Below are 27,931 nucleotides of genomic sequence, written 5' to 3'. Positions count from 1 at the left end.
CTCAATAAATAGGATTGAACGAATAAATGACTGACAGAATGAGCACTTCCGGTCCAGGCCCCGCCTGGAAGAGGAGCGGGGCGGCCCAGGGGGAGGAACTACTTCCGGGTCAGGCTGGTTTGGCGGCCCATTTGAGCCCCAGCCGGGCCTTTTTCTGCTTTTTCTCCTCTTTTTCGTCCCGGGTGTCGCGGGGGCCATGGACGAGAGGAGCCTGCACCTCAGGCAGGTGCTGAACATGACGCCCGACGGCCCTGTGGTCGATGTGGAGGTCCAGCAGATGGGCAGCAGGTCAGAGACCACCACCCCCCTCCCCCCTCCTCCCACCGCCTCCGCAGGCCTTGGCCACCGTTGAAGGAGGGGCCGAGGACCCTCCCCTTCACCTCAGACCCTCAACCATTCAGTCAGTCGTTTTCAGTCACTTAAACGGTCATTCAGTCGTGTTTATTGAGCGCTTCCTGTGTGCAGAGCACTGGACTAAGCGCTTGGGCTGCCCTCATTCATTCAGTCAGTCGTAGTCAGTCACTTACATGGTCATTCAGTCGTATTTAGTGAGCGCTTCCTCTGTGCAGAGCACTGGACTAAGCACTTGGGATGCCCTCATTCATTCATTCAGTTGTATTCAGTGACTTACACGGTCATTCAGTCGTATTTATTGAGCAATTACTTTGTGCAGAGCACTGGACTAGGCGCTTGGGATGCCCTCATTCATTCATTCATTCGTTCAGTCGTATTCAGTCACTTATACGGTCATTCGGTCGTATTTAGTGAGCGCTTCCTCTGTGCAGAGCACTGGACTAAGCGCTTGGGCTGCCCTCATTCATTCATTCAGTCGTAGTCAGTCACTTACACGGTCATTCAATCGTATTTAGTGAGTGCTTCGTATGTGCAGAGCACTGGACTAAGCGCTTGGGTTGCCCTCATTTATTCATTCAGTCGTATTCAGTCACGTGGTCATTCAGTCGTATTTAGTGAGTGCTTCGTATGTGCAGAGCACTGGACTAAGCGCTTGGGTTGCCCTCATTTATTCATTCAGTCGTAGTCAGTCACTTACACGGTCATTCAGTCGTATTTAGTGAGCGCTTCCTTTGTGCAGAGCACTGGACTAAGCGCTTGGGCTGCCCTCATTCATTCAGTCGTATTCAGTCACTTAAACGATCATTCAATCGTATTTAGTGAGCGCTTCCTATGTGCAGAGCACTGGACTAAACGCTTGGGTTGCCCTCATTTATTCAGTCGTATTCAGTCACTTACACGGTCATTCAATCATATTTAGTGAGCGCTTATTGTGTGCAGAGCACTGGACTAAGCGCTTGGGCTGCCCTCATTCATTCAGTCGTATTCAGTCACTTACACGGTCATTCAATCATATTTAGTGAGCGCTTATTGTGTGCAGAGCACTGGACTAAGCGCTTGGGCTGCCCTCATTCATTCATTCATTCAGTCGTATTCAGTCACTTACACGGTCATTCAATCATATTTAGTGAGCGCTTATTGTGTGCAGAGCACTGGACTAAGCGCTTGGGCTGCCCTCATTCATTCATTCAGTCTTAGTCAGTCACTTACACGGTCATTCAATCATATTTAGTGAGCGCTTATTGTGTGCAGAGCACTGGACTAAGCGCTTGGGATGCCCTCATTCATTCATTCATTCAGTCGTATTCAGTCACTTACACGGTCATTCAATCATATTTAGTGAGCGCTTATTGTGTGCAGAGCACTGGACTAAGCGCTTGGGCTGCCCTCATTCATTCATTCAGTCTTAGTCAGTCACTTACACGGTCATTCAATCATATTTAGTGAGCGCTTATTGTGTGCAGAGCACTGGACTAAGCGCTTGGGATGCCCTCATTCATTCATTCATTCAGTCGTATTCAGTCACTTACACGGTCATTCAATCATATTTAGTGAGCGCTTATTGTGTGCAGAGCACTGGACTAAGCGCTTGGGCTGCCCTCATTCATTCATTCAGTCTTAGTCAGTCACACGGTCATTCAATCATATTTAGTGAGCGCTTATTGTGTGCAGAGCACTGGACTAAGCGCTTGGGCTGCCCTCATTCATTCAGTCGTATTCAGTCACTTACACGGTCATTCAATCATATTTAGTGAGCGCTTATTGTGTGCAGAGCACTGGACTAAGCGCTTGGGCTGCCCTCATTCATTCATTCATTCAGTCGTATTCAGTCACTTACACGGTCATTCAATCATATTTAGTGAGCGCTTATTGTGTGCAGAGCACTGGACTAAGCGCTTGGGCTGCCCTCATTCATTCATTCAGTCTTAGTCAGTCACTTACACGGTCATTCAATCATATTTAGTGAGCGCTTATTGTGTGCAGAGCACTGGACTAAGCGCTTGGGATGCCCTCATTCATTCATTCATTCAGTCGTATTCAGTCACTTACACGGTCATTCAATCATATTTAGTGAGCGCTTATTGTGTGCAGAGCACTGGACTAAGCGCTTGGGCTGCCCTCATTCATTCATTCAGTCTTAGTCAGTCACTTACACGGTCATTCAATCATATTTAGTGAGCGCTTATTGTGTGCAGAGCACTGGACTAAGCGCTTGGGATGCCCTCATTCATTCAGTCGTATTCAGTCACTTACACGGTCATTCAATCATATTTAGTGAGCGCTTATTGTGTGCAGAGCACTGGACTAAGCGCTTGGGCTGCCCTCATTCATTCATTCATTCAGTCGTATTCAGTCACTTACACGGTCATTCAATCATATTTAGTGAGCGCTTATTGTGTGCAGAGCACTGGACTAAGCGCTTGGGCTGCCCTCATTCATTCATTCAGTCTTAGTCAGTCACACGGTCATTCAATCGTATTTATTGAGCAATTACTTTGTGCAGAGCACTGGACTAGGCGCTTGGGATGCCCTCATTCATTCATTCGTTCAGTCGTATTCAGTCACTTACACGGTCATTCAGTCGTATTTAGTGAGCGCATCCTCTGTGCAGAGCACTGGACTAAGCACTTGGGATGCCCTCATTCATTCATTCAGTCGTATTCAGTGACTTACACGGTCATTCAATCGTATTTAGTGAGCAATTACTTTATGCAGAGCACTGGACTAGGCGCTTGGGATGCCCTCATTCATTCATTCATTCGTTCAGTCGTATTCAGTCACTTATACGGTCATTCGGTAGTATTTAGTGAGCGTTTCCTCTGTGCAGAGCACTGGACTGAGCGCTTGGGCTACCCTCATTCATTCATTCAGTCGTAGTCAGTCACTTACACGGTCATTCAATCGTATTTAGTGAGTGCTTCCTATGTGCAGAGCACTGGACTAAGCGCTTGGGTTGCCCTCATTTATTCATTCAGTCGTATTCAGTCACTTAGATGGTCATTCAATCATATTTAGTGAGCGCTTCCTCTGTGCAGAGCACTGGACTAAGCGCTTGGGCTGCCCTCATTCATTCATTCAGTTGTATTCAGTCACACGGTCATTCAATCGTATTTAGTGAGCGCTTTCTGTGTGCAGAGCACTGGACTAAGCGCTTGGGTTGCCCTCATGTATTCATTCAGTTGTAGTCAGTCACTTACATGGTCATTTAATCATATTTAGTGAGCGCTGCCTCTGTGCAGAGCACTGGACTAACCGCTTGGGATGCCCTCATTCATTCATTCAGTCGTAGTCAGTCACTTACACGGTCATTCAATCATATTTAGTGAGCGCTTACTGTGTGCAGAGCACTGGACTAAGCGCTTGGGCTGCCCTCATTCATTCAGTCATATTCGGGCACTGACATGGTCATTCAGTCGTATTTATTGAGCACTTACTGTGTGCAGAGCACTGGACTAAGCACTTGGGATGCCCTCATTCATTCAGTCGTATTCAGTCACTTACATGGCCATTCAATCATATTTAGTGAGCGCTTACTGTGTGCAGAGCACTGGACTAAGCGCTTGGGCTGCCCTCATTCATTCATTCAGTCGTATTCAGTCACTTACATGGCCATTCAGTCGTATTTAGTGAGCGCTTTCTGTGTGCAGAGCATTGGACTAAACGCTTGGGCTGCCCTCATTCATTCAGTCGTATTCAGTCACTTACACGGTCATTCAGTCGTATTTAGTGAGCGCTTCCTCTGTGCGGAGCACTGGACTAACTGCTTGGGTTGCCCTCATTCATTCATTCAGTCACACGGTCATTCAATCATATTTAGTGAGCGCTTACTGTGTGCAGAGCACTGGACTAAGCGCTTGGGCTGCCCTCATTCATTCATTCAGTCGTATTCAGTCACTTACACGGTCATTCAGTCGTATTTAGTGAGCGCTTCCTCTGTGCAGAGCACTGGACTAACCGCTTGGGCTGCCCTCATTCATTCAGTCATATTCAGTCACTTACACGGTCATTCAATCGTATTTAGTGAGCACTTATTGTGTGCAGAGCACTGGACTAAGCGCTTGGGCTGCCCTCATTCATTCATTCAGTCGTAGTCAGTCACTTACACGGTCATTCAGTCGTATTTAGTGAGTGCTTCGTATGTGCAGAGCACTGGACTAAGCGCTTGGGTTGCCCTCATTTATTCATTCAGTCGTATTCAGTGACTTACACGGTCATTCAATCGTATTTATTGAGCAATTACTTTGTGCAGAGCACTGGACTAGGCGCTTGGGATGCCCTCATTCATTCATTCATTCGTTCAGTCGTATTCAGTCACTTACACGGTCATTCAGTCGTATTTAGTGAGCGCTTCCTCCGTGCAGAGCACTGGACTAAGCGCTTGGGCTGCCCTCATTCATTCATTCAGCCGTATTCTGTCCCATGGTCATTCACTCGTATTTAGTGAGTGCTTCCTATGTGCAGAGCACTGGACTAAGCGCTTGGGTTGCCCTCATTCATTCATTCAGTCATATTCAGTCACTTACATGGTCATTCAATCATATTTAGTGAGCGCTGCCTCTGTGCAGAGCACTGGACTAGGCGCTTGGGCTGCCCTCATTCATTCAGTCGTATTCAGTCACTTACATGGTCATTCAATCATATTTAGTGAGCGCTTATTGTGTGCAGAGCACTGGACTAAGCGCTTGGGATGCCCTCATTCATTCATTCAGTCGTATTCAGTCACTTACACGGTCATTCAATCGTATTTAGTGAGCGCATCCTCTGTGCAGAGCACTGGACTAAGCGCTTGGGCTGCCCTCATTCATTCATTCAGTCGTATTCAGTCACTTACACGGTCATTCAATCATATTTAGTGAGCGCTTATTGTGTGCAGAGCACTGGACTAAGTGCTTGGGCTGCCCTCATTCATTCATTCAGTCATAGTCAGTCACTTACACGGTCATTCAGTCGTATTTAGTGAGCGCTTCCTCTGTGCAGAGCACTGGACTAAGCGCTTGGGCTGCCCTTATTCATTCAGCCATATTCAGTCACTTACACGGTCATTCAATCGTATTTATTGAGCGCTTACTATGTGCAGAGCACTGGACTAAGCACTTGGGCTGCCCTCATTCATTCATTCAGTTGTATTCAGTCACTTACACGGTCATTCAATCGTATTTAGTGAGCGCTTACTGTGTGCAGAGCACTGGACTAAACGCTTGGGATGCCCTCATTCATTCAGTCGTATTCAGTCACTTACATGGCTATTCAATCATATTTAGTGAGCGCTTACTGTGTGCAGAGCACTGGACTAACGGCTTGGGATGCCCTCATTCATTCAGCCGTACTCAGTCACTTACATGGTCATTCAATTATATTTAGAAAGCGCTTATTGTGTGCAGAGCACTGGACTAAGCGCTTGGGCTGCCCTCATTCATTCAGTCGTATTCAGTCACACAGTCATTCAATCGTATTTATTGAGCGCTTACTGTGTGCAGAGCACTGGACTATTTGTACTTCCCAAGCACTTAGTACAGTGCTCTGCACATAGTAAGCGCTCAATAAATACGATTGATGGACTAAGCTCTTGGGATGCCCTCATTCATTCATTCAGTCGTATTCAGTCACTTACATGGTCATTCAATCATATTTAGTGAGCGCTTCCTATGTGCAGAGCACTGGACTACGTGCTTGGGCTGCCCTTATTCATTCAGTCATATTCAGTCACTTACACGGTCATTCAATCGTATTTATTGAGCATTTACTATGTGCAGAGCACTGGACTAAGTGCTTGGGCTGCCCTCATTCATTCATTCAGTTGTATTCAGTCACACGGTCATTCAATCGTATTTAGTGAGTGCTTACTGTGTGCAGAGCACTGGACTAAGCGCTTGGGATGCCCTCATTCATTCAGTCGTATTCAGTCACTTACATGGCCATTCAATCATATTTAGTGAGCGCTTACTGTGTGCAGAGCACTGGACTAAGCGCTTGGGATGCCCTCATTCATTCATTCAGTCGTATTCAGTCACTTACACGGTCATTCAATTGTATTTATTGAGTGCTTCCTATGTGCAGAGCACTGGACTAAGCGCTTGGGATGCCCTCATTCATGCATTCATTCGTTGTCATATTGTCACATGGTCATTCAATCATATTCACTGAGTGCTTACTATGTGCAGAGCACTGGACTAAGCGCTTGGGATGCCCTCATTCATTCATTCAGTCGTATTCAGTCACTTACGTGGTCATACAGTCGTATTTATTGAACGCTTACTACGTGCAGAGCACTGGACTAAGTGCCTGGGATGCCGTCATTCATTTAATCGTATTTATTGAGCGCTTACTATGTACAGAGCACTGGACTAAGCGCTTGGGATGCCCTCATTCATTCATTCAGTCATATTCAGTCACTTACGTGGTCATACAATCAATCAATCAATCGTATTTATTGAGCGCTTACTATGTGCAGAGCACTGTACTAAGCGCTTGGGAAGTACAAATTGGCATCACAATCGTATTTATTGAGCGCTTCCTATGTGCAGAGCACTGGACTAAGTGCTTGGGATGCCCTCATTCATTTAATCATATTTATTGAGCGCTTACTGTGTGCAGAGCACTGTACTAAGCGCTTGGGAAGTCCAAGTTGGCAACATATAGAGACAGTCCCTACCCAACAGTGGGCTCACAGTCTAGAAGGGGGAGACAGAGAACAAAACCAGACATATTAACAAAATAAAATAAGTAGAATAAGTATGTACAAGTAAAATACATAAATAGAGTAATAAATACGTACAAACATATATACAGGCATTGATAGTAAGTGTTTAAAGTTCACTGTTACCCTCATCTCAGGGGAGTGAGGAACGATTGGCATGAGTATAAATGAAATATTCCAAGATGGGGTAAGATTTGGAACGCCCACAGCACGGAAGGGGTGGAGCTGGGATTAGGACCCAGATCTCCAGACTCCCAGGCCGGTGGTCTTTCTATTAGGCCACGCTATTTCTTGGGCCTTAATTCATCCTTTCTGTGTATTATCATATTGCCCCGATCCCTTCACAAGTTATCGTTCCTTGTCTTCCGGAGAGTGGCATCCACCTCACCCAGTCAGGACCGATACTGAAATACTTCCAATCCCACCTTCCTTCCACCTTGCTTCCCATCATTTGCCACTGTGTTTGTTCTTTCTGGCCGGTGCTGGAATTCTTCACCGGTATTCACTTTTCCCACAACAGTAGCTGCAAGTATTCACGGTCATCCTTGGGCAACCATACATTGGTAATAGGAGGATTTGGTGAGCCATTTATAGCCAACCAGGCAGGTAAGTGATCAGCAATGGCTGGCTATCAATTGAATTCCCAATAGTGCACCAACTATTGACCTCTCATCGCGCCTTTTTTCCCTTGGGAATGCTCTCAAAGCATGGTCCGTGAACCAGCGATTTGATTCAAACTCAGTTAATTTTAAAAGACTGAGAAACACTCTGGTCGGTAAAACTGATCCTCTTCAGATAGGTTAGATTTGCAGTTCTGTGCCTCATTACTAGAAGAAAAATCGGGGAACTGATGCTTAAAAATCATCCCTCTCGCTCTCTTTTTTTTTCCCCTCCCTCCTTTATCAAAAATGTTTTCTTTTACCAGCACTGCAAAGAGAGAAGATATTCAGCTGAGTGTCCTGCAGATGCTTAGCAGACTTAATACTGCGATCGAAGACTGTACATGGTTGGAGTTCAACGATCCTTTCTTGGAAAGGAATGTGCAGTCCATTTCTGTTGTGGATACAGAGCTAATAAAGAAAACCCAAGAGGTACTGACATTTTGGAAAGATGCAGATTGGCATGTTTGTTTTCTAGAATAATCTCGCTATATTGTTTACTATTTTACCAAATCTTCCCCGTCCTCAAATATATGTATATATACATATATATATGTGCATATTTAAATGGCATTTGTAAGGGTTTACTATGTGCCAAGCCCTGTTTTAAACACTGGGGTAGATACAAGGTAATCTAGCTGCCACATTCTGATTTTAGTGATGTTCAAGTTATCTTTGATGTCCTCAGACAGCCCAGCATTTTAAATATCGGGGAAAAACAAGTACTTGAGCACGTATGTCCTCCTTTATGTTGTTAGATCTCAGCCATCAAGCCCAGTAGCTTTCTAATAATAACTGTGGCATTTAAGTGCTTCCTACGTGCCAAGCCCTGTACGAAGCACTGGGAAAGATAGAACAAGCTCAGGTTGGCCACAGTCCCTGTCCCGCAAAGGGTTCACAGTCTAAGGGAAAGGGAGGAGATATTTAAATTCCTGTTTTACAGACGAGGAAACTGAGGCACGGCAAAGCCAAATGATTTGTGTATAGTCCCACAGCAGGCGAGTAACAGAGCAAGGATTAGCCATGTGGCGCAGCTGGATTCATTCATTCATTCAATCGTAGTTATTGAGCGCTTACTGTGTGCAGAGCACTGTACTAAGCGCTTAGGAAGTACAAGAGACGGTCCCTACCCAACAGCGGGCTCACTTGGGCAAGTCACTTCTCTGTGCCTCAGTTACCTCATCTAGAAAATGGGGATTAAGACTGTGAGCCCCCCAGGGGACAACCTGATCACCCTGTAACCTCCCCGGCGCTTAGAATAGTGCTTTGCACATAGTAAGCGCTTAATAAATGCCATTATTATTATTATTATATGTGAGCTATTTATGGTCTCATCCTCACAGACCGATTGAGTGTCCTTTTTTTTTTTTTCTCCGTAGCTTCCCGTTGCCTTGAACAGTTGTTCTTTCTCAATTCACATCTACCAGCTGAACGAAGAAGGACCCAGCAGCGAAAACTTAGAGGAAGAGAACGAAAATATTATTGCCGCAAGCCACTGGGTGCTACCCGCTGGTAGGCCGTCTCCTAGGGCTAGGAGCAACGGGCCAGAAGCCCAGGCAAAATCTGAGTAAAATTGTAACAAGACCAAGGGTCCCAGGAAAATGTGGTTAAATTGCCAGTGGTTTTTCACAAAGACTGACTTAATCCCTTCCCTGCTTCCCAGCAGCTTTCCTGATCCCTCTTGCCGCGCTTAACTTCCTGCTTCTCCCGGCTAGAGTGGCTTTAATTGTAAATGTAACAGCTGCCCCCCCTTAAACTCTCTCCTTCCCTGTCTTAGTAAGGATAATAATAACTATGGTATTTGTTAAGAGTTACTGGGTGCCAAGCTCCGTTTTAAGCACTGGGGTAGATACAAGGTAATCAGGGTGGACACGGTCCCCGTCCCACGTGCAACTCCCGGCTAGAGTTGCTTTAATTGTAAATGTAACAGCTGCCCCCCCTTAAACTCTCTCCTTCCCTGTTTTAGTAAGGATAATAATAACTATGGTATTTGTTAAGAGTTACTGGGTGCCAAGCTCCGTTTTAAGCACTGGGGTAGATACAAGGTAATCGGGGTGGACACGGTCTCTGTCCCACGTGGGACTCACAGTCGGAATCCCCAGGAAGAAAATGAGGCCCAGCAAAGTGAAGTGAGCGCCCCAGGTCACACAGCAGACACCTGCCAGAGACGGGATTAGAACCCAGGTCCTTCGAGTCCCAGGCCCGGGCTCTTTCTAAGCTGCCCCAACTCCTGTGCCCTGATTGGAGCCGGGAAGACAGACCGAGGGCGGGAGGCAGAGACCAGCCTTCATCCCGCCCTGGACTGTCCCTTAAACCAAAAAGAAAGCTTGACCACTCTCTGAATCAGCTACCGGAGTACAGCGAGACTTCAAATATATTAAACTTTGGTGCAGATCCAAAGCCTGGCTCTTGGCCACACAAACCCATGGCATTCCTCAACCTGCCAGTTGAAAAGCAGAAGGGACGGGAGAGCACGTTCAGGGAACCGTGAGGAGGAGGGCCACTGGGAATAGGAGAGGGGGTGGATTGATGGGATCACTGGCCCGTTGTGCTCCTTTAATTTGAAGGCTGGGCAAGTATGCCGGGCAGGTTTCTGGGTCGGCTGTATGGCCGGGTGGTCATAACCTGGGCTCCTCCTGTATTTCCCCGGATAGCCCTCATGCACCTCAAGTTTGGGGGCATAAAATGCCTTCCCAAATGTCGAAGTTCGGATGTCCCCAGGCAGCTGACGGGAGGGAGGAATCCACCTCGGTTCTCATTCTGGTTCTGTTATCACCTTGTTTTACAGTTGAATTCCATGGCCTTTGGGAAAGTCTGGTCTACGACGTCGAAGTTAAGTCCCACGTAAGTCGGTGCTAAATGCTCTTTTTGCGAAAAGGATTCATCAGAAAGAAGGATTTGCAGGGGCTTAAAGCATAGATTGCCCAACTGGGGGCCATAGGCTGTGTTGATCAATCAGGGATGCTTTACCATGCACAGAGCACCGTATTAAGCGCTTGGGAAAGTACAATACGACCGAATTGGAAGGCGTGATCCCTGCCCACAAGGAATTTACGTATCTAGTCCGTTGGAGGTTTTAAATCTAGCCCTTGAGCTTAATTGCAGGGGCAGATATGTTAAATGTTACCTTTCTATTGATTTAAAAAGCACCCTAGTTAAATGAAATAAAGGTGTCTGTGCTAATAGGTTATGCGCTATTGTCTACGGGAAGGTGAAATCACCATCAAGTTAGCCAAATACTTCGAGGGGAGAGACGGGGAAGTGCTTAAACTGTCCTAAAGTCTGCAGAGACAGTCTAGTGAGAGGCGGTAAATAAAATGCCATTCATTAATTTCTTTAAAATTCACTAACACTGTTTAAAAAGTGTTATAATTGGGATCGCTGTCTTAATCGTATTTGAGGATGTAATCTTAAATTGTACTATCTAAATTACAGTTTTGCATATTTTTTTTCCCCGAGTTACCACTGTTTATCACAAAATCACAATTTGTGTTATAAAACATTCGGTAGTTTCCTGTCTATGAAAGTATAAACCATGGCCTGATCCAGTGGGTTGGGCCAACAGTAATCCAGTTTTCTTTTAATCTCAATCAATCCCCTATAGACTGTAAACTTGTTGTGGGCAAGGAACGTGTCTACCAACTCTGCTAGATTGCACTTTCCCAAGTGCTTGTTACAGTGCTCCGCACACAATAAGCACTCGATAAGTCCGATTGATGAAGAAATCAGTCCTATTTATTGAGTGCTTAGTGTATACTAAGTGCTTGGAAGATTTCAATATAACAGAGCTTGGAAGATTTCAATATAACAGAGTTGGTAGGCACTTTCTCTGCTATACGGTGGCCCACATTTTCATTATTGTGACGGAACCCGTATAAATAAAAAAGCCTTTATCTCCTTGTTTTTGCGTGTCTTCTCTGAACCAGTTGCTGCACTACGTGACCACAACATTATTATTTTCTGACAAAAACGTTGACAGCAACCTCATAGCCTGGAATCGAGTTGTTCTGCTACACGGTAAGGTCTATCATTTTATTGTGTTCATGAATGTCCTAGTGGGAGGCTGGACTTCTAGGATATGGCTTTAGTTATTTGCTTTCCAGAAGAAGAGCAATGTATGCTATCACCCCCAGCTGACCAGGAAGATATACAGTCAAAGAAAACATTTGTCTTCTTCAGAAGAAAGGATGGATGGCTTCTGTGGACCTTTGTGAAGAGGGGGAGGAGGAAAGAGGGGGGTAAAAGTGAAATACGCTTTTCAAATGCTAATAAGGTAGCGCATACGTTAGAATGAGTGAAAGTTGGTAGGTGAATTCAGCTCTTGTATTTCTACAAACCACCAGAGGAGTCTTAGTAAGTCTTTTAAATTGATTTTCCATTTAGAATATCTTGTATTTTTCTCCCTCATTACGAAGAGTGCTTGAAAGAAGCTTCCTAAAGGTGCAGCCTGTGATGGAGGAGTTTGACAATGTGCTTTGGTCTCAGTCCACTTGGATTTGGTTATTGGGTTACCCAGTGGGGTTAACTGTAATTATAAAAAAATGGGTAAATGGGCAAATAGACTGTTGGGTGTACATATATATATATAGTGTGTACGTGTGTGTTTACAAATATACAAACATTTACCCAAAAAAACTGTAGTGTTTGCAAAACAGTGAGAAGCAGCATGGCTCAGTGGAAAGAGCCCGGGCTTGGGAATCAGAGGACGTGGGTTCTAATCCCGGTGTCGCCACTTGTCAGCTGGGCGACCTTGGGCAAGTCACTTCACTTCTCTGGGCCTCAGTACCCTCATCTGTAAAATGGGGATGAAGACTGTGAGCCCCACGTGGGACAACCTGATCACCTTGTATCTCCTCCAGCGCTTAGAACAGTGCTTGGCACATAGCACTTAAACGAATACCAACACTATTATTATTATTATTAAAATTGAATTAGGACTCACTCTTTATATTGAAGATGTAGGGATTCCTAGAGTTAGCCTTCCTATCAGTTCCATAATAACAGCTGCTTTAAAAAGAAATCATGAAGTCGTCTTGCCTAGCTAATATTAAATTAATTTGAGTAGCAGCGTGGCTCAGTGGAAAGAGCCCGGGCTTTGGAGTCAGAGGTCATGGGTTCAAATCCCGACTCCGCCAATTGTCAGCTGTGTGACTTTGGGCAAGTCACTTCACTTCTCTGGGCCTCAGTTACCTCATCTGTCAAATGGGGATTAAGACTGGGAGCCCCCCGGGGGACAACCTGATCACCTTGTAACCTCCCCAGCACTTAGAACAGTGCTTTGCACGTAGTAAGTGCTTAATAAATAACATTATTATTATTATTATTCTCTGTGCTTCAGTTACCTCATCTGTAAAACGGGGATTGAGATTGTGAGCCCCACATAGGACAGGGACTGTGTCCAACCCAATTTGCTTAATACAGTGTTAAGCGCTTAACAAATGCCATAATTATTCATTATTATTGTAGAGAAGCAGCGGGGCACTTAATAAATGCCATTATTATTATTATTATTATTTTAGAGCACAGGCCTGGGAGTCAGAAGGCCCCGGGTTCTAATCCCAGCTCCGCCACTTTTCTGCTGTGAGACCATGGGCAAGTCGCTTCACTTCTCTGGGCCTCAGTTGCCTCATCTGTAAAATGGGGAATAAGCCTGTGAGCTCCATGTGGGACAGGGGCTGTGCCCAACCTAATTTGCTCGTATCCATCCCGGCACTTAGTACAGTGTCTGACACACGGCAGGCGCTTAACGAATACCATTATTATTATTATTTTTATCATCATCATCATCATCATTATGATTAAATATTGTATTTGTGTGTTATTCAGGGCCCCCAGGAACCGGCAAAACATCCCTGTGTAAAGCACTAGCTCAGAAACTGACCATTAGGCTCGCAGACAGGTAAGTTTTTGGTCGTTTGGGGAAATCCATTTGGCGTTCCTTTTTCTTGTATGTTAGCTAAATGAGCTACAGAATTACTTTCTTTGTTTTGGGTTTTAAAACTCTGTGTTATTAGGTAACACTCCAAGGCCCACTCTTGCCTTTTCTAGATGTTCACTGGAATTCATAAAAGCATTTCATTTTTGCACTACCTTTTCTAGGGAATCAAATGAATAAACAACGGATTACCTCAAAAAATTTAACTCAGCCATTAATATTCAGGTTCTGGGAGTTGTCCTTATTCTGCAGCTGGGAACTTTGATATTTTAGAAACTAGTGTAGTTTTTATACTTTTACATCCAGATTAAAATAATTTGAGTTCTCTCAGTCATGTCCTCCATCAGATATAATTCCATTAAACTGTGGTTTTGGAAATATTTTCTTATTCCAAGGGAATAAGTTATATTTGCCCTTGTAAGAAATTATGAATATTGAACATTCAGTTTAGGCATAATTTACGAGAAGCAGCGTGGCTCAATGGAAAGAGCACAGGCTTTGGAGTCAGAGGTCATGGGTTCAAATCCCGGCTCTGCCACTACTATCAATGCCTGTATATATGTATATATGTTTGTACGTATTTATTACTCTATGCATTTTACTTGTACATATTTATTCTACTTATTTTATTTTGTTAGTATGTTTGGTTTTGTTCTCTGTCTCCCCCTTCTAGACTGTGAGCCCACTGTTGGGTAGGGACCGTCTCTAGATGTTGCCAACTTGTACTTCCCAAGCGCTTAGTACAGTGCTCTGCACACAGTAAGCGCTCAATAAATATGATTGAATGAATGAATGAATGAACTTGTCAGCTGTGTGACTTTGGGCAAGTCACTTAACTTCTCCGGGCCTCAGTTACCTCATCTGTAAAATGGGGATTAAGACTGTGAGCCCCACGTGGGGCAACCTGTTCATCTTGTAACCTCCCCAGCACTTAGAACAGTGCTTTGCACATAGTAAGCGCTTAATAAATGCCATTATTGTATTATTATTATAATGAAAGTGCCAACACATTTTACCACTTTTCACAGTAATATTTACCATTTATTCATTCATTCAGTTGTGTTTTTGGAACGCTTCCTGTGTGCACTAGGGAGAGTACCATAATGTTAAAAGAATTTTGGTTTTCTAGGGAAAGTCTTACCATAAAAATATTTCATGATCACTGCACCTAGCCCCGACGGTGTTCCGGTAATGAAAATGAAGGTTTATAAAAACTGATTTGTAGAATAGATTACCAAGTAGGCTCATGGGTCCTATTCAAAATGTAAAGAATCTTTGTGTAAAATCGGCGCTTATCTGAAAAGATATTTGATGCTTTCCCTTCTTCTAGGTACAGATACGGGCAGCTGATTGAAATCAACAGTCACAGTCTCTTCTCTAAGTGGTTTTCTGAGGTAAGTATTTCAGTATCGGTCCTGACTGGGTGAGGTGGAGGCCACTCTCCGGAAGACAAGGAACGATGAACTTGTGAAGGGATTGGGGCAATATAATAATGCACAGAAAGGATGAATTAAGGCCCAAGAAATAGCGTGGCCTAATAGAAAGACCACCGGCCTGGGAGTCTGGAGATCTGGGTCCTAATCCCAGCTCCACCCCTTCCGTGCTGTGGGCGTTCCAAATCTTACCCCATCTTTGAATATTTCATTTATACTCATGCCAATCGTTCCTCACTCCTCTGAGATGAGGGTAACAGTGAACTTTAAACACTTACTATCAATGCCTGTATATATATTTGTACGTATTTATTACTCTATGTATTTTACTTGTACATATTTATTCTACTTATTTTATTTTGTTAATATGTTTGGTTTTGTTCTCTATCTCCCCCTTCTAGACTGTGAGCCCACTGTTGGGTAGGGACCGTCTCTATAAGTTGCCAACTTGTTCTTCCCAAGCGCTTAGTCCGGTGCTCTGCACACAGTAAGCGCTCAATAAATACGATTGAATGAATGAATGCCCTGATTAGTGCTAATAAACTATTGACACAATGTCAGAGAGGCACAGTATAATCTTCCTTGAAGAGTAGGCTGCTTGAAAACAAGCTTTAGAAGACTTTTTTTTTCCCATTGTCCACAAATGTTGAATTTCACTCTGTCATAAGGCAGGCGGCTATTTGCCCCCTTTCTTTATGGACTTATCAACTGTAAATATTTACAGTACTCATCCTCTAGACTGTGAGCCCACTGTTGGGTAGGGACCGTCTCTATATGTTGCCAACTTGTACTTCCCAGGCGCTTAGTACAGTGCTCTGCACAGAGTAAGCGCTCAATAAATATGATTGATTGATTGATGTCAAGCTTGGTGTGGGCAGGGAATGTGTCTGTTATTGTTATATTGTACTTTCACAATCGCTTAGTAGTGCCCTGCACACAGTCAGCGCTCCATAAATACGATTGATTGACTGACTACTTGAGAATTGGGATTTTCCCAGTGAGTTGGATTTTCACACCGTTCCCCCCACTCCCAGCCCTTTCTTTGCAACTGTAATAGGAAATGAGATAAGTGCATTTTTTTTCTCACCAATGGGGTGTTTTCAAGAATGCAGCTTTCTCACCAAAGCAGGAATTGCTGTACTATGGAAATTCTGCATCCAGTAGAACTGTCACAAACGTTGCAGAAGGAATGATTAGGACGAGTATAAATAAAACATCATTCCAGTTGGGGTGGGATTCGGAAAGCTCACGCAGATTAGCCTTCGAAACCTTTATCATTTGGGAATCCCGTCACTTGGGCCAAGCCGTTAGGGTTTGCATAAGAGTTGGATGGACAGGGAAGCTCTCTGACTGTGGCTCAGTGGAAAGAGCCCGAGCTTTGGAGTCAGAGGTCAGGGGTTTGAATCCCGGCTCTGCCAATTGTCAGCTGTGTGACTTTGGGCAAGTCACATAACTTCTCTGTGCCTCAGTTACCTCATCTGTAAAATGGGGATGAAGACTGTGAGCCCCCCCGCGGGACAGCCTGATCACCTTGTAACCTCTCCAGCGCTTAGAACAGTGCTTTGCACATAGTAAGCGCTTAATAAATGCCATCATTATTATCTAGAGGTGAAGAAGACATCTTTTTCTGGTAATGTGAAAATTTGATAGGATGTCTCATCCTGGACAAAATCATCTGTTTAACAGCGCACTTCTGTTCTAGCGTGGCTCAATGGAAAGAGCCCGGGCTTTGGAGTCAGAGGTCATGGGCTCAAATCCCGGCTCCACCAATTGTCAGCTGTGTGACTTTGGGCAAGTCGCTTCACTTCTCTGGGCCTCAGTGACCTCATCTGTAAAATGGGGATGAAGACTGTGAGCCCCCCGTGGGACAACCTGATCATCGCGTAACCTCCCCAGCGCATAGAACAGTGCCTTGCACATAGTAAGCGCTTACTAAATGCCATTATTATTATTATTATTATTGTTCTAGAGCGGAAAACTAGTAACAAAGATGTTTCAGAAGATTCAAGAATTAATCGATGATAAGAACGCCCTCGTGTTTGTGCTGATTGATGAGGTAGGACGATTCAGAGGATTCCTCTGGATCTACGAAGCGGAGTTATCCTTGGGTGGCGTGGAGACTTTTGGGGTGATTCCTGGGCGGGGCGAGGGTGGCTTCTGTCCACGGATGAACACTGGGCTGGTGGAGGCGGAGGAGTTGGATTTTGGAGTCACATATGGGTGGACCGATCCCCAGCCTCGTGCCGCTCAGGACGATGGGGCGGGGAATTCCCTCCAATGCCTCCCTCTCACCGGCACTTCAGACGAAATCAAAGATTGCGGTCACCCCGTGGGACCAAGCCCTTTGTTTCTGCTTCCCCCGCTTGCAGGTAGAAAGCTTAACTGCAGCCCGAAATGCCTGCAGAGCGGGCACGGAACCTTCAGATGCCATCCGAGTGGTGAATGCCGTTTTGACCCAGATAGATCAGATTAAAAGGTAACCTCATTCCACGTTTTAATAGCTGGGACGTGTCCTGTCCTGCCTGTCTCAAGATGGAGCCCCCAGACCCCCAGACCTCAGTCTCCAGTTCTCGCCCGCTGCTCCTCCTCTTCTTCCTTCTCCTCCTCCTCTTCTTTTCCTCTTATTCCTTCTCTTTTCTTCCTCTTCCTCCTGTTCCTGTTCTTCCTGTTCCTCCTCCTCCTTCTTCTCCTCTCCTCCTGTTCCTATTCTTCCTGTTCCTCCTCCTCCTTCTTCTCCTCCTCCTCTTTCTCCTCCTCCTTCTTCTGCTCCTCCTGTTTCTATTCTCCCTCCTCCTTCTTTCTCTTCCTCCTCCTCCTCTTCTTTTCCTCTTATTCCTTCTCTTTTCTTCCTTTTCCTCCTGTTCCTATTCTTCCTGTTCCTCCTCCTCCTTCTTCTTCTCCTCTCCTCCTGTTCCTATTCTTCCTGTTCCTCCTCCTCCTCCTCCTTCTCCTCCTCCTCTCCTCCTGTTCCTATTCTTCCTCCACCTCCTCTTTCTCCTCCTCCTCCTTCTGCTCCGCCTGTTTCTATTCTCCCTCCTCCTTCTTTCTCTTCCTCCTCCTCCTCCTCTTCTTTTCCTCTTATTCCTTCTCTTTTCTTCCTTTTCCTCCTGTTCCTATTCTTCCTCCTCCTCCTTCTCCTCCTCTCCTCCTGTTCCTATTCTTCCTGTTCCTCCTCCTCCTTCTCCTCCTCCTCTCCTCCTGTTCCTATTCTTCCTCCACGTCCTCTTTCTCCTCCTCCTTCTTCTGCTCCTCCTGTTTCTATTCTCCCTCCTCCTTCTTTCTCTTCCTCCTCCTCCTCTTCTTCTTTTCCTCTTATTCCTTCTCTTTTCTTCCTTTTCCTCCTGTTCCTATTCTTCCTCCTCCTCCTTCTCCTCCTCTCCTCCTGTTCCTATTCTTCCTGTTCCTCCTCCTCCTTCTTCTTCTCCTCCTCCTCTCCTCCTGTTCCTATTCTTCCTCCACCTCCTCTTTCTCCTCCTCCTCCTTCTGCTCCTCCTGTTTCTATTCTTCCTCCTCCTTCTTTCTCTTCCTCCTCCTCCTCCTCCTCCTGTACCTATTCTTCTAGACTGAGCCCATTGTTGGGTAGAGATTGTCTCTATTTGTTGCTGAATTGTACTTTCCAAGCGCTTTAGTACAGTACTCTGCACACAGCGAGCGCTCAATAAATATGACTGAATGAATGAATTAGTTCAAAACAAACATTAGCAGTGGTCAAGTTGGGTTTTACAATTTCTTCAGGCCGATTCAACCTCGGTTTCCTGATTATCAGTCAGGATTTGTGAAACATCTACCCTGTGCAGAGCACTGCGAGTGATCTCATTGCTCGTTGTGGATCAGGAATGTCTGTTGACAGTTCTTTTGTCCTCTCGCAAGCACTTAGTGCAGTGCTCCGCACACAGTAAATGCTCGATAAATACGAACGAAGGAATGAACAGTTCCAGATCGAAGTGGTGGTGTGAAAGTCGTTGGTTAGGAATGAGGTAGGCGTGAGGGCAAAATGTCTGTGAGCAGATAGAGCCCAGGCGTTGGAGTCAGAGGGTCGTGTGTTCTAATCCCGGCTCTGCCACTTGTCTGCTGTGTGGCCTTGGGCAAGCCACTTCACTTCTCTGTGCCTCAGTCGCCTCATCTGTAAAATGGGGGTGAAGACCGTGAGCCCTGGGCGGGACAGGGACTGCGTCCAACCCAATTTTCTTGTGTCCACCCAGCACTTAGTACAGTGCCTGGTGCAGAGTAAGCACTTAGCAAAGACCATCGTTATTAAATTGAGAGAGCCCTATTTTCAGGAACTTACTGAAAATGAAAAATTTTCTGGATTTTTTTTGTTTTGTGATTGTCTTCTCTATTCCTTAATGCCTTGAGCAGTGCCTTGCACTTAGTAAGAGCTCAGCTAATACCACGATTATTAGTGCAGTTGTCTGAAGCCCCTACCAGCTATTTCCAACACGCTTTGACGGACACTCTGCCGTTGTCAATCAGAAGATCAATGGTATTTATTGACCGCTTACTGTTTGAGGTCTGTCAGTTGCCGTCTCCTGTGAGGCTGGTCTAACGGCAGCTGAGGAAGAGGGGGATTCCTCTCTCTAGCTGCCTTCACCGAGGAAGAAGATTCATGGCAGTCGCCATGGGGACCAATTGGTGTTTTTTTAAGAGGCTTTGAGCAAACCACCTGCGCTGGCTGTGATGGCCTCCCCTCTAGTAACTAGGTTTGAGCATAATGACTTGCTTCAAAAGGGAATTTGGTTGGTGAGAAAAGCTGGTGAATTCTCTCCAAATTCGGAGCACCGGGCAAATATTGGGATTACCCGTCGTTCACTGAAAAGGAATTGATAGCCGATGTTCCCGGGCCCTACAGGCATTCAAATGTCGTTATACTGACAACTTCAAATATCACCGAGAAGATCGACGTGGCCTTCGTCGACAGAGCGGACATAAAGCAATACATCGGTCCTCCGTCTCCCGAGGCGATCTACAAAATCTACCTTTCTTGTTTGGATGAATTGATGAAGGTAAGTTTTGCAAGCATCCTTATTGACTTAATGTGGCTCTGGTTTTTTTTTTTATGGTGTTTATTAAGCACTTTTTTCCAGGCACTGGGGTAGATACAAGCTAATCAGGTTGGACACAGCCAAGATCCCGTATGGGGCTGTGATGGACTTGATATATACTGTAATAACGATCGTACTATATTTAGGGCAGGCGAAAATTTGGTCTCTCACCAACCGACCTGATGATCAGAATCACGGTTGCAGTCCGAGCGGAAGCCACCTGGATGTTAGGACCAAATGTGGAGCAGACGAAGTTGCAGAGTGTCAGTTTCCCTCCTTCCCTTTTCCCCTTCGTGTCCTTCCTCCTCCACAGTTGGTGATTTTGTCGGAGTGAGTAGACGATTGGAGAAGGCAGGTTTTCCCCTTTCCCCCGTCCTGCCCCGCAGCAGAATTACTTCTCTCTTTTGCTTTGCCAGCCACGGTGTCCTGACCAACTTAAACAATTCCTTTTCCACTATTTCCCTGAATGCTGAGACACTTCAAATATTTGTAGAGTGTCAAAATCACCACTTAGTCATCCTTTTGGCCCAGAGATTTATGTTTAGTTTATTTAACTTTTTCTCCCGAGTCACTTCTTCCAAACCTTTAGTCCTCTTTACTACTTTTTTTCTCTGAATTCCTTCCAGTTCGGGACTTTCTCTCTGGCTTTGGGGGTTGAAAAACTGCATTCATCATCCACCAACCTCAGAACTTGTAATTAGAGTCGGGGCGGGAGCCGAGAGGGCCATCCCCAAAGCAAACAGCTTTTCAGAGCAGCATCCTGGCATCTTTAACGAGTTACGTTTTGAAGATTTGACTCTTTCCCCTAGACCCAAATTAAATCACCAGGCGTCCCATCAGTAATGATAACACTAATAATAATTGTGCTATTTGTTAAACACTTACTGTGTGCCAAAACCTGTGCTAAGCACTTGGGTAGATACAGTCCAAGCAGGTCAGATGTGACTTGACACCCGTCCACATGTTTTGTTTCGTTGTCCGTCTTCCCCCTTCTAGACTGTGAGCCCGCTGTTGGGTAGGGACCGTCTCTATATGTTGCCGACTTGTACCTCCCAAGCGCAGTGCTCTGCACACAGTAAGCACTCAGTAAATACGATTGAATGAATGAATGAATCCGACACCTTCCCTGTCCCACATGGAGGTCACAGTCTTCGTATTGGATCCCCATTTTGCAGATGAGGAAACCCGAGGCACAGTAAATTTAAGTGACTTACCTAAGGTCACACTTCAGGCCTGGGGCAGAGTTGAAATTAGAACCCCAAGCCCTGTTACGACCAGGCCAGTTCTCTTTTGGTGTATTGATCAAGGTCACGTTTCATCTTCCCAGTTTTAGACTCTTCCGATTCTGCCCAGAACAGCGTTGCCCGTTTTTAATTTGGGTCACCAACTTGTATTGTAGAGTTTATGTTGCCAACTTGTACTTCCCAAGCGCTTAGTACAGTGCTCTGCATACAGTAAGCGCTCAATAAATACGATTGAATGAATGATAACTTGGCGTCCACATTGGCGATTTTTTTCACATCACCTCATAAAGCAAATACCCCTTCTTCCCTCTGACTAAGTAGTGTATCACTTACTGGTAAAGACTGTGTCCTGAAGCATAGTGCAATCTGGGTATTTTTTATGGTATTTGTTAAGTGTTAACTATGTAGCCGGCACTGTACTAAGCACTGGGGTAAACAGATGATAATCAGGTTAGACACAAACCATGTCTCACATGGGGCTCACAGACTTAATTTCCCCATTTTAATAATAACCTCACTGATGGTATTTGTGAAGCGCTTACTATGTTTCAAGCACTGTTCTGAGCTCTGGGGAAGATACGAGCTAATCAGGTTGAGAACAAAGTCCCTGTCCCACATAAGAATAATAATAATAATAACAATAATAATAATAATAATTAATCAACTGTATTTATTGAGTGCTTACTGTGTGCAAACAGTGGGCTCACTGTCTAGAATAATAATAATAATAGTGATGGCATTTGTTAAGTGCTTACTACGTGCAAAACACTGTTCTAAGCGTTGGGGGGATATGTGGGGCTCACAGTCTAGAATAATAATAATAATAATAGTGATGGCATTTGTTAAGCACTTACTATGTGCAAAACACTGTTCTAAGCGCTGGGGGGGATACGTGGGGCTCACAGCCTTCATCCCCGTTTTACAAATGAAGTTACTGAGGCACAGAGAAGTTAAGTGACTTGCCCAAGGTCACCCAGCCGACAGGTGGCAGGGCCAGGATTAGAACCCAGGTCCTCTGATTTCCAGGCCTGGGCTCTTTCCACAAGGCCATGCTGCTTTCCCACACTGCTTTACTTAAATATTTACTTCAAAGTATTAGAGGCGTTAAGCTGAAAAACATTTTAATCAAACTAGTGATATTGTTCCACAAGTATTTTATTATTGTGCCTCACCAGTCTGGGGCTTGACCAGTTTCAAGCAGCGTGGGGTAGTGGTTAGAGCCCAGGCCTAGGTGTCAGAAGGTCCTGGGTTCTAATCCCGGCTCCGCCACTGGTCTGCTCTGAGACCTTGGGCAAGTTACTTCACTTCTCTGCCTCAGTTCCCTCACCTGCCAAATGGGGATTGAGCCTGTGAGACCTACGTGGGGCAGGGACTGCGTCCAGCTCGATTTGCTTGTATCCACCCCATCATCATCATCATCATCATCATCAACAACATCATCAATCGTATTTATTGAGCGCTTACTAGGTGCAGAGCACTGGACTAAGCGCTTGGGAAGTACAAATTGGCAACGTCTAGAGACAGTCCCTACCCAACAGTGGGCTCACAGTCTAAAAGGGGGAGACAGAGCACAAAACCAAACATACTAACAAAATAAAATAAATAGATATGTACAAATAAAATAAATAAATAGGGTAATAAATATGTACAAACATATATACATATATACAGGTGCTGTGGGGAAGGGAAGGAGGTAAGATGGGGGGGATGGAGAGGGGGACGAGGGGGCAGCGCTTAGTACGGCGCCTGGCACACAGTAAGCGCTTAACAAACACCATCATAATTAGGAACTAATGTTGAGTCCTGATACTCTCCAGCAGGCCTGCCCTGGACGTGTTAATTTTTTTTTTTTGCGTGTGAGTTTATGTGCTGTGTGATTGCTCCCGGTTTTCCAAAGGAAAAAGGGTACCCGACACAAAAGCACATACGTGCCCCAGTGCCAAAGCACAGCCCACAACGCCTTTCCTGCCTCCTTCATACGTGTTCCTCTCTGTGCCGGGCGGCCAGTGGGAGAAACGCTCCTGATGGATTCTCAATCAATCAATCAATCAATCGTATTTATTGAGCGCTTACTATGTGCAGAGCACTGTACTAAGCGCTTGGGAAGTACAAATTGGCAACACATAGAGAAAGTCCCTACCCAACAGTGGGCTCACAGTCTAAAAGGGGGAGACAGAGAACAGAACCAAACATACCAACAAAATAAAATAAATAGGATGGAAATGTACAAGTCAAATAAATAAATAGAGTTTTCTCAGCCCTCGGCCGTGTCTTCAGCCCACACTGCAAAGTCACGCGCCTAGCTTCACGCACAAAGTCCAGCCGATGCCCCCGAGGAGCCCACCTCTTGGGCAAAACCCTGGATCTTAGGAATTTTCGGGCCCCAAAAGAGATAGACTGTTCGCATACGGTGAATGAAAGGTCCCAGCGAGAGTCCGGTTTGTTTGTTTTTTTTGTCCGATCCTCCAGCTTTTCATTAACTGGAAAATAACGTCTCTTTTCACTCAGTGTCAGATCATATACCCTCGAGAGCAGCTGCTGACTTTGAGAGAGCTCGGTATCCTGGACTTCATTGAAAGCACCGTGTCGAAAACGAGTATCATGTTGAATGAAATTTCGAGGTAAGAGCCTTTCTGGTGTTGAAACCAAAGCTGGTTTATCTGCTTGGTTGTTTAAGAGAAGCGGCGTGGCTCAGTGGAAAGAGCCCGGGCTTTGGAGTCAGAGGTCCTGGGTTCAAATGCCGGCTCCACCAGTTGTCAGCTGTGTGACTTTGGGCAGGTCGCTTCACTTCTCTGGGCCTCAGTGACCTCGTCTGTCAAATGGGGGTGAAGACTGTGAGCCCCCCGTGGGACAACCTGATCACCTTGTAACCTCCCCAGCGCTTAGAACAGTACTTTGCACATAGTAAGCGCTTAATAAATGCCATTATTATTATTATTATTATTACAGATGGTGCTTTCCTGAAACTCAGACATATATCTTTAGCTATTTACCTGTTAAAAGAGATCAGGGAGGTTTATTCATTCATCAATGGTATTTATTGAGCATTTATTGTATGCAGAGCACTGTACTAAGCATTTGGGCGAGTACAATTAACAATAGACGCATTCCCTGCTCATTGACCCTCGCTTCTGCCAGATTGCATGTTCGATTACACGTTTTGGCTTGAGCATCTTTGGGGGATTTGAGAACCTTTGTTCGACATCGTGAGCCTTTTTGAATTCAGAGTGTCTAAAGCGGTTTGGGCGGATGGACGCCGTGATGGAATGGGTGAAGTTTTCCTTAATTTGGGGAGGGTGACAAGAATGATTGGAGATTCTGGGAATTATCAGTTAGCGGTGAAGTGTAGCAAATTGTGTGCCCGGGAAACTGAAATCCTCCGAGGTTCACGGTTGCCCCCATCATCATCAGTGATTATGTTCATATGTTCATATGTTCAGTGATCATATGTTGCCAACTTGTACTTCCCAAGCGCTTAGTACAGTGCTCTGCACACAGTAAGTGCTCAATAAATACGATTGATTGATTGATTATCGAATACAGCAGCATGGCGTGGTGGATGGAGCAGGGACCTGGGAATCAGAAGGTCGTGAGTTCTGATCCCGGCTCCGCCACTTGTCTGCCGTGTGACCTTGGGCAAGTCACTTCACTTCTCCGTGCCTCAGTGACCTCACCTGTAAAATGGGGATTGAGCCTGTGATCCCCGTGTGGGTCAGGGACTGTGTCCAGTGGGATTTGCTTGCAATAACAATAATAATAAGAAGAATTGCGGTATCTGTTGAGCAGTTACTATGTGCCAGGTACTGTACTAAGTACTGGGGTAGATACAAGCAAATCGGGAATGGTGGTGGGAACTTGTACTTCCCAAGCGCTTAGTACAGTGCTTTGCACACAGTAAGCGCTCAATAAATATGATTGATTGATTGGTGAGATGTGAGCTATGGGCGAATCCCAAAATTTGTTTCACCCTTTTCCTAAGGCAGACGTGAGGCTCAGTTTGCTATCTTACATCCTGTGGGTTTTTGGCCTGGGCCTCCGAGAATGTGAGCTAATCATTTTTTGGCCTGTAATGGTGATGGAATTTTTCCTGTGGAGACAATGCTGAAAATGGTTTCCTGGAAGAGAACCCTGCATTTCGGAGGATGCTTAGATCTGGAGTTAAAAGATAGGTTAAACGTTTCTTTTGATTCAGGAAAAGTGAAGGACTGAGCGGTCGAGTCCTGAGGAAACTCCCTTTCCTAGCCCACGCCCTCTACATCCAAGTAAGTTTTCTCCCCCGTATCTCTCTCTCTCGTCCGCCTCGCCCGCTCAGCTACTCCAAGCATTTCCCCAAGTCGTCGTTCAAAACCATTTTCACTAATGCCGCACTTCAGCCCCGGGAAAGGCATCCAGAATCAAAGCCTGAAGGTTATGTTTGACCTAGAAAAGCAGAGGAATTGTCATGCCAAGATGTGACTATTCTTCCTAAAGTGGAAAACTCAAACTGACCTGCCCCCTGGTACTTGGTATCATCATCATGGTAGGATAGATGGGCAGTAGATAAAAATATTAGGAGCAGACGTGCCACCAAAAAAAAAAAAATCCAAGTATTCCGTACCAAATGTTTTTCCTTCCTCAAATTAATAGTAGTCAAAATGACCTCTCACAGGATGGAGACACCTCCCTCCATATTAGAGGCCCAAGGAAGTCCCTTTGACCTCTCTCCTGGTCGACCAGCCAAATACCATCGACCGACTAACCTCCCAAAGTGCGAGGGTTTTTAATTTGCTCCACGCGGTTCATATGGACCGAGGATTTCATCGTTAGCGTTTTCATTCTGCACGAATCTGGTCCTACCGTGTTGGCAAATTGACGCTGGCCTACTTTAAAATATTTCACTTGGAAATGCGATCCTCAGCACTTATCAAGTAGGGAGAAATTACCGTTTTTGAGGCGCACCAGGCAAGAATATGCCCCCCACAAAATATTGGAGGCACGTTTTTGTGTCCTAAACTGGGTGGGTGCGTGGTTCTCATTTTTAATCCGGGGTGTGGATGGGAATCCTTCCCCGTGCCCCATTTTAGAGGTAAAAAATTAGTCCCCATCTTTGCTCCCTACAAACCACCAGTAGGCTCTTCTGTGATATGGAGGAGAAGCATATTGTATAACAAGGGTCCAGTGGGTGATACTCATTGCCTTGTGTCATGCCACCATTTAAGACAGTGCAGTAAGCTCTCAATAAATACGATTAATTGATTGATTGACATCGATGAGAGTAAAAAAGTTGGTCAAAAATGTCTTCGGACCAAATCTGCCAATCTTGTAGCAGCTTGGTTTATCCAACTCTGGCCGTAACTGAAAATATTTGGCATTGACAGGAATAAACCCAACCTATTTTTAAGTAGTATCGACAGGAACCTTTTTTTTTTCCTTTTCTTTAAATAAACTAATTCCCTGAGCCAGACAGTCTACAGATATGTCCAGGGTTTGAACGGATATTCTGATGTGATGATTATTTCTATTTACTGCTAGACTCCTACCGTAACAATAGAGGTGTTCCTTCAAGCTCTGTCTCTGGTGGTGGAAAAGCAGTTTGAAGAGAGAAGACGACTCGCGGAGTGCATTTGTGATTCTGGTTAGTTTGACGGGTAGTTCACCTCAATGGTGCTTAGCTTCACGTCCGGTAAAGCACAACCATTGTATCGTGATGTAGACTTGTAAAAATGCACTTGCCTTGTTTTAAATTTGTATTAGGAGGCACAGGAAGCAGTAATTTATTTTCACCAGTTTGAGAGAAGTGTACAAAGGGAGTTAATATCAAAATTTTGTTCAGAGCCGTAAAGGAAAAAAAAATCCAAATTGTCTGGAAACTGATTTTCCTGAACATTTCCCTCTTTTTTATGAGCATATAACAAACTGGCTCGTTCTATGCTCTTTCACCAAAATAAACTGGCTCGTTCTATGCTCTTTAACCATAGCGTTAGTGCCAAATGTGTTTGTTGTTAAACCTCTGAAAAAGAAAAATCGATGTAACTGCCAGAGTTATTTTTAAGAGAAATGCTGTTCAAGGTGAAAAGCCTTTCAAAAGTGGCATTATTTTTATTATTGCAAAGATGCTTTGAAGGCTGTACATTGTATTTCAAAAGTGGAAAAGCCTGTATAATTTTTATATTTGAGGAAGGGACTGTACGTGAAAGAGTGTTCTTTAATGCATGCAGCGTATTCAAACTAAGGTAACAAAAGAGGTGCCAGTCGTTAATGTAAAAATGGAGATGTGTATTTACTCTTAACATACCTCAAAACCTTGTTGGCAAACCAACATAGTTTTAGATGAGAGTGCTATCTGTTTTTAGGTTGTTCCGTATTGTTCTTCAGTTCCCAAAAACCCGATTAAAATGTACTGCTTATATGTGATCACAGTAGGAGGTCACCGTACTCAAGTATTCCCCCCCCCTTTTTTTTTTTAACTTTTCACTTCAGAATAAATGCTTTTCTCTTTAGAATAAATAAATTCTCCCTTGACATTTTGGATGTAACAGCTGCTCTTTGGAAAAGAAAATCCTGGCTTTGTTATGGATCTGTTGGTGT

General features: G+C 44.8%; 1 protein-coding gene across 1 annotated transcript; it reads left to right on the top strand.

Annotated features, from left to right (window-relative positions):
- The first annotated feature begins 145 nt into the window (after positions 1-145).
- TRIP13 (thyroid hormone receptor interactor 13) lies at positions 146-27,931 on the top strand. Its single transcript, XM_038770339.1, has 13 exons — positions 146-288; positions 7,977-8,142; positions 9,090-9,222; positions 10,499-10,554; positions 11,637-11,727; positions 13,537-13,609; positions 14,976-15,039; positions 17,048-17,134; positions 17,448-17,554; positions 19,928-20,081; positions 23,873-23,985; positions 25,557-25,626; positions 26,876-27,931. The coding sequence occupies exons 1-13, from the start codon at positions 197-199 to the stop codon at positions 26,981-26,983; spliced, it is 1,314 nt and encodes a 437-aa protein (XP_038626267.1). The 5' UTR covers positions 146-196; the 3' UTR covers positions 26,984-27,931.

The sequence above is a fragment of the Tachyglossus aculeatus genome, chromosome X3 (assembly GCF_015852505.1).
Source record: "Tachyglossus aculeatus isolate mTacAcu1 chromosome X3, mTacAcu1.pri, whole genome shotgun sequence".
In the NCBI taxonomy this organism is placed as follows: domain Eukaryota; kingdom Metazoa; phylum Chordata; class Mammalia; order Monotremata; family Tachyglossidae; genus Tachyglossus; species Tachyglossus aculeatus.
This window is presented reverse-complemented; position numbering and strand designations above follow the sequence as displayed.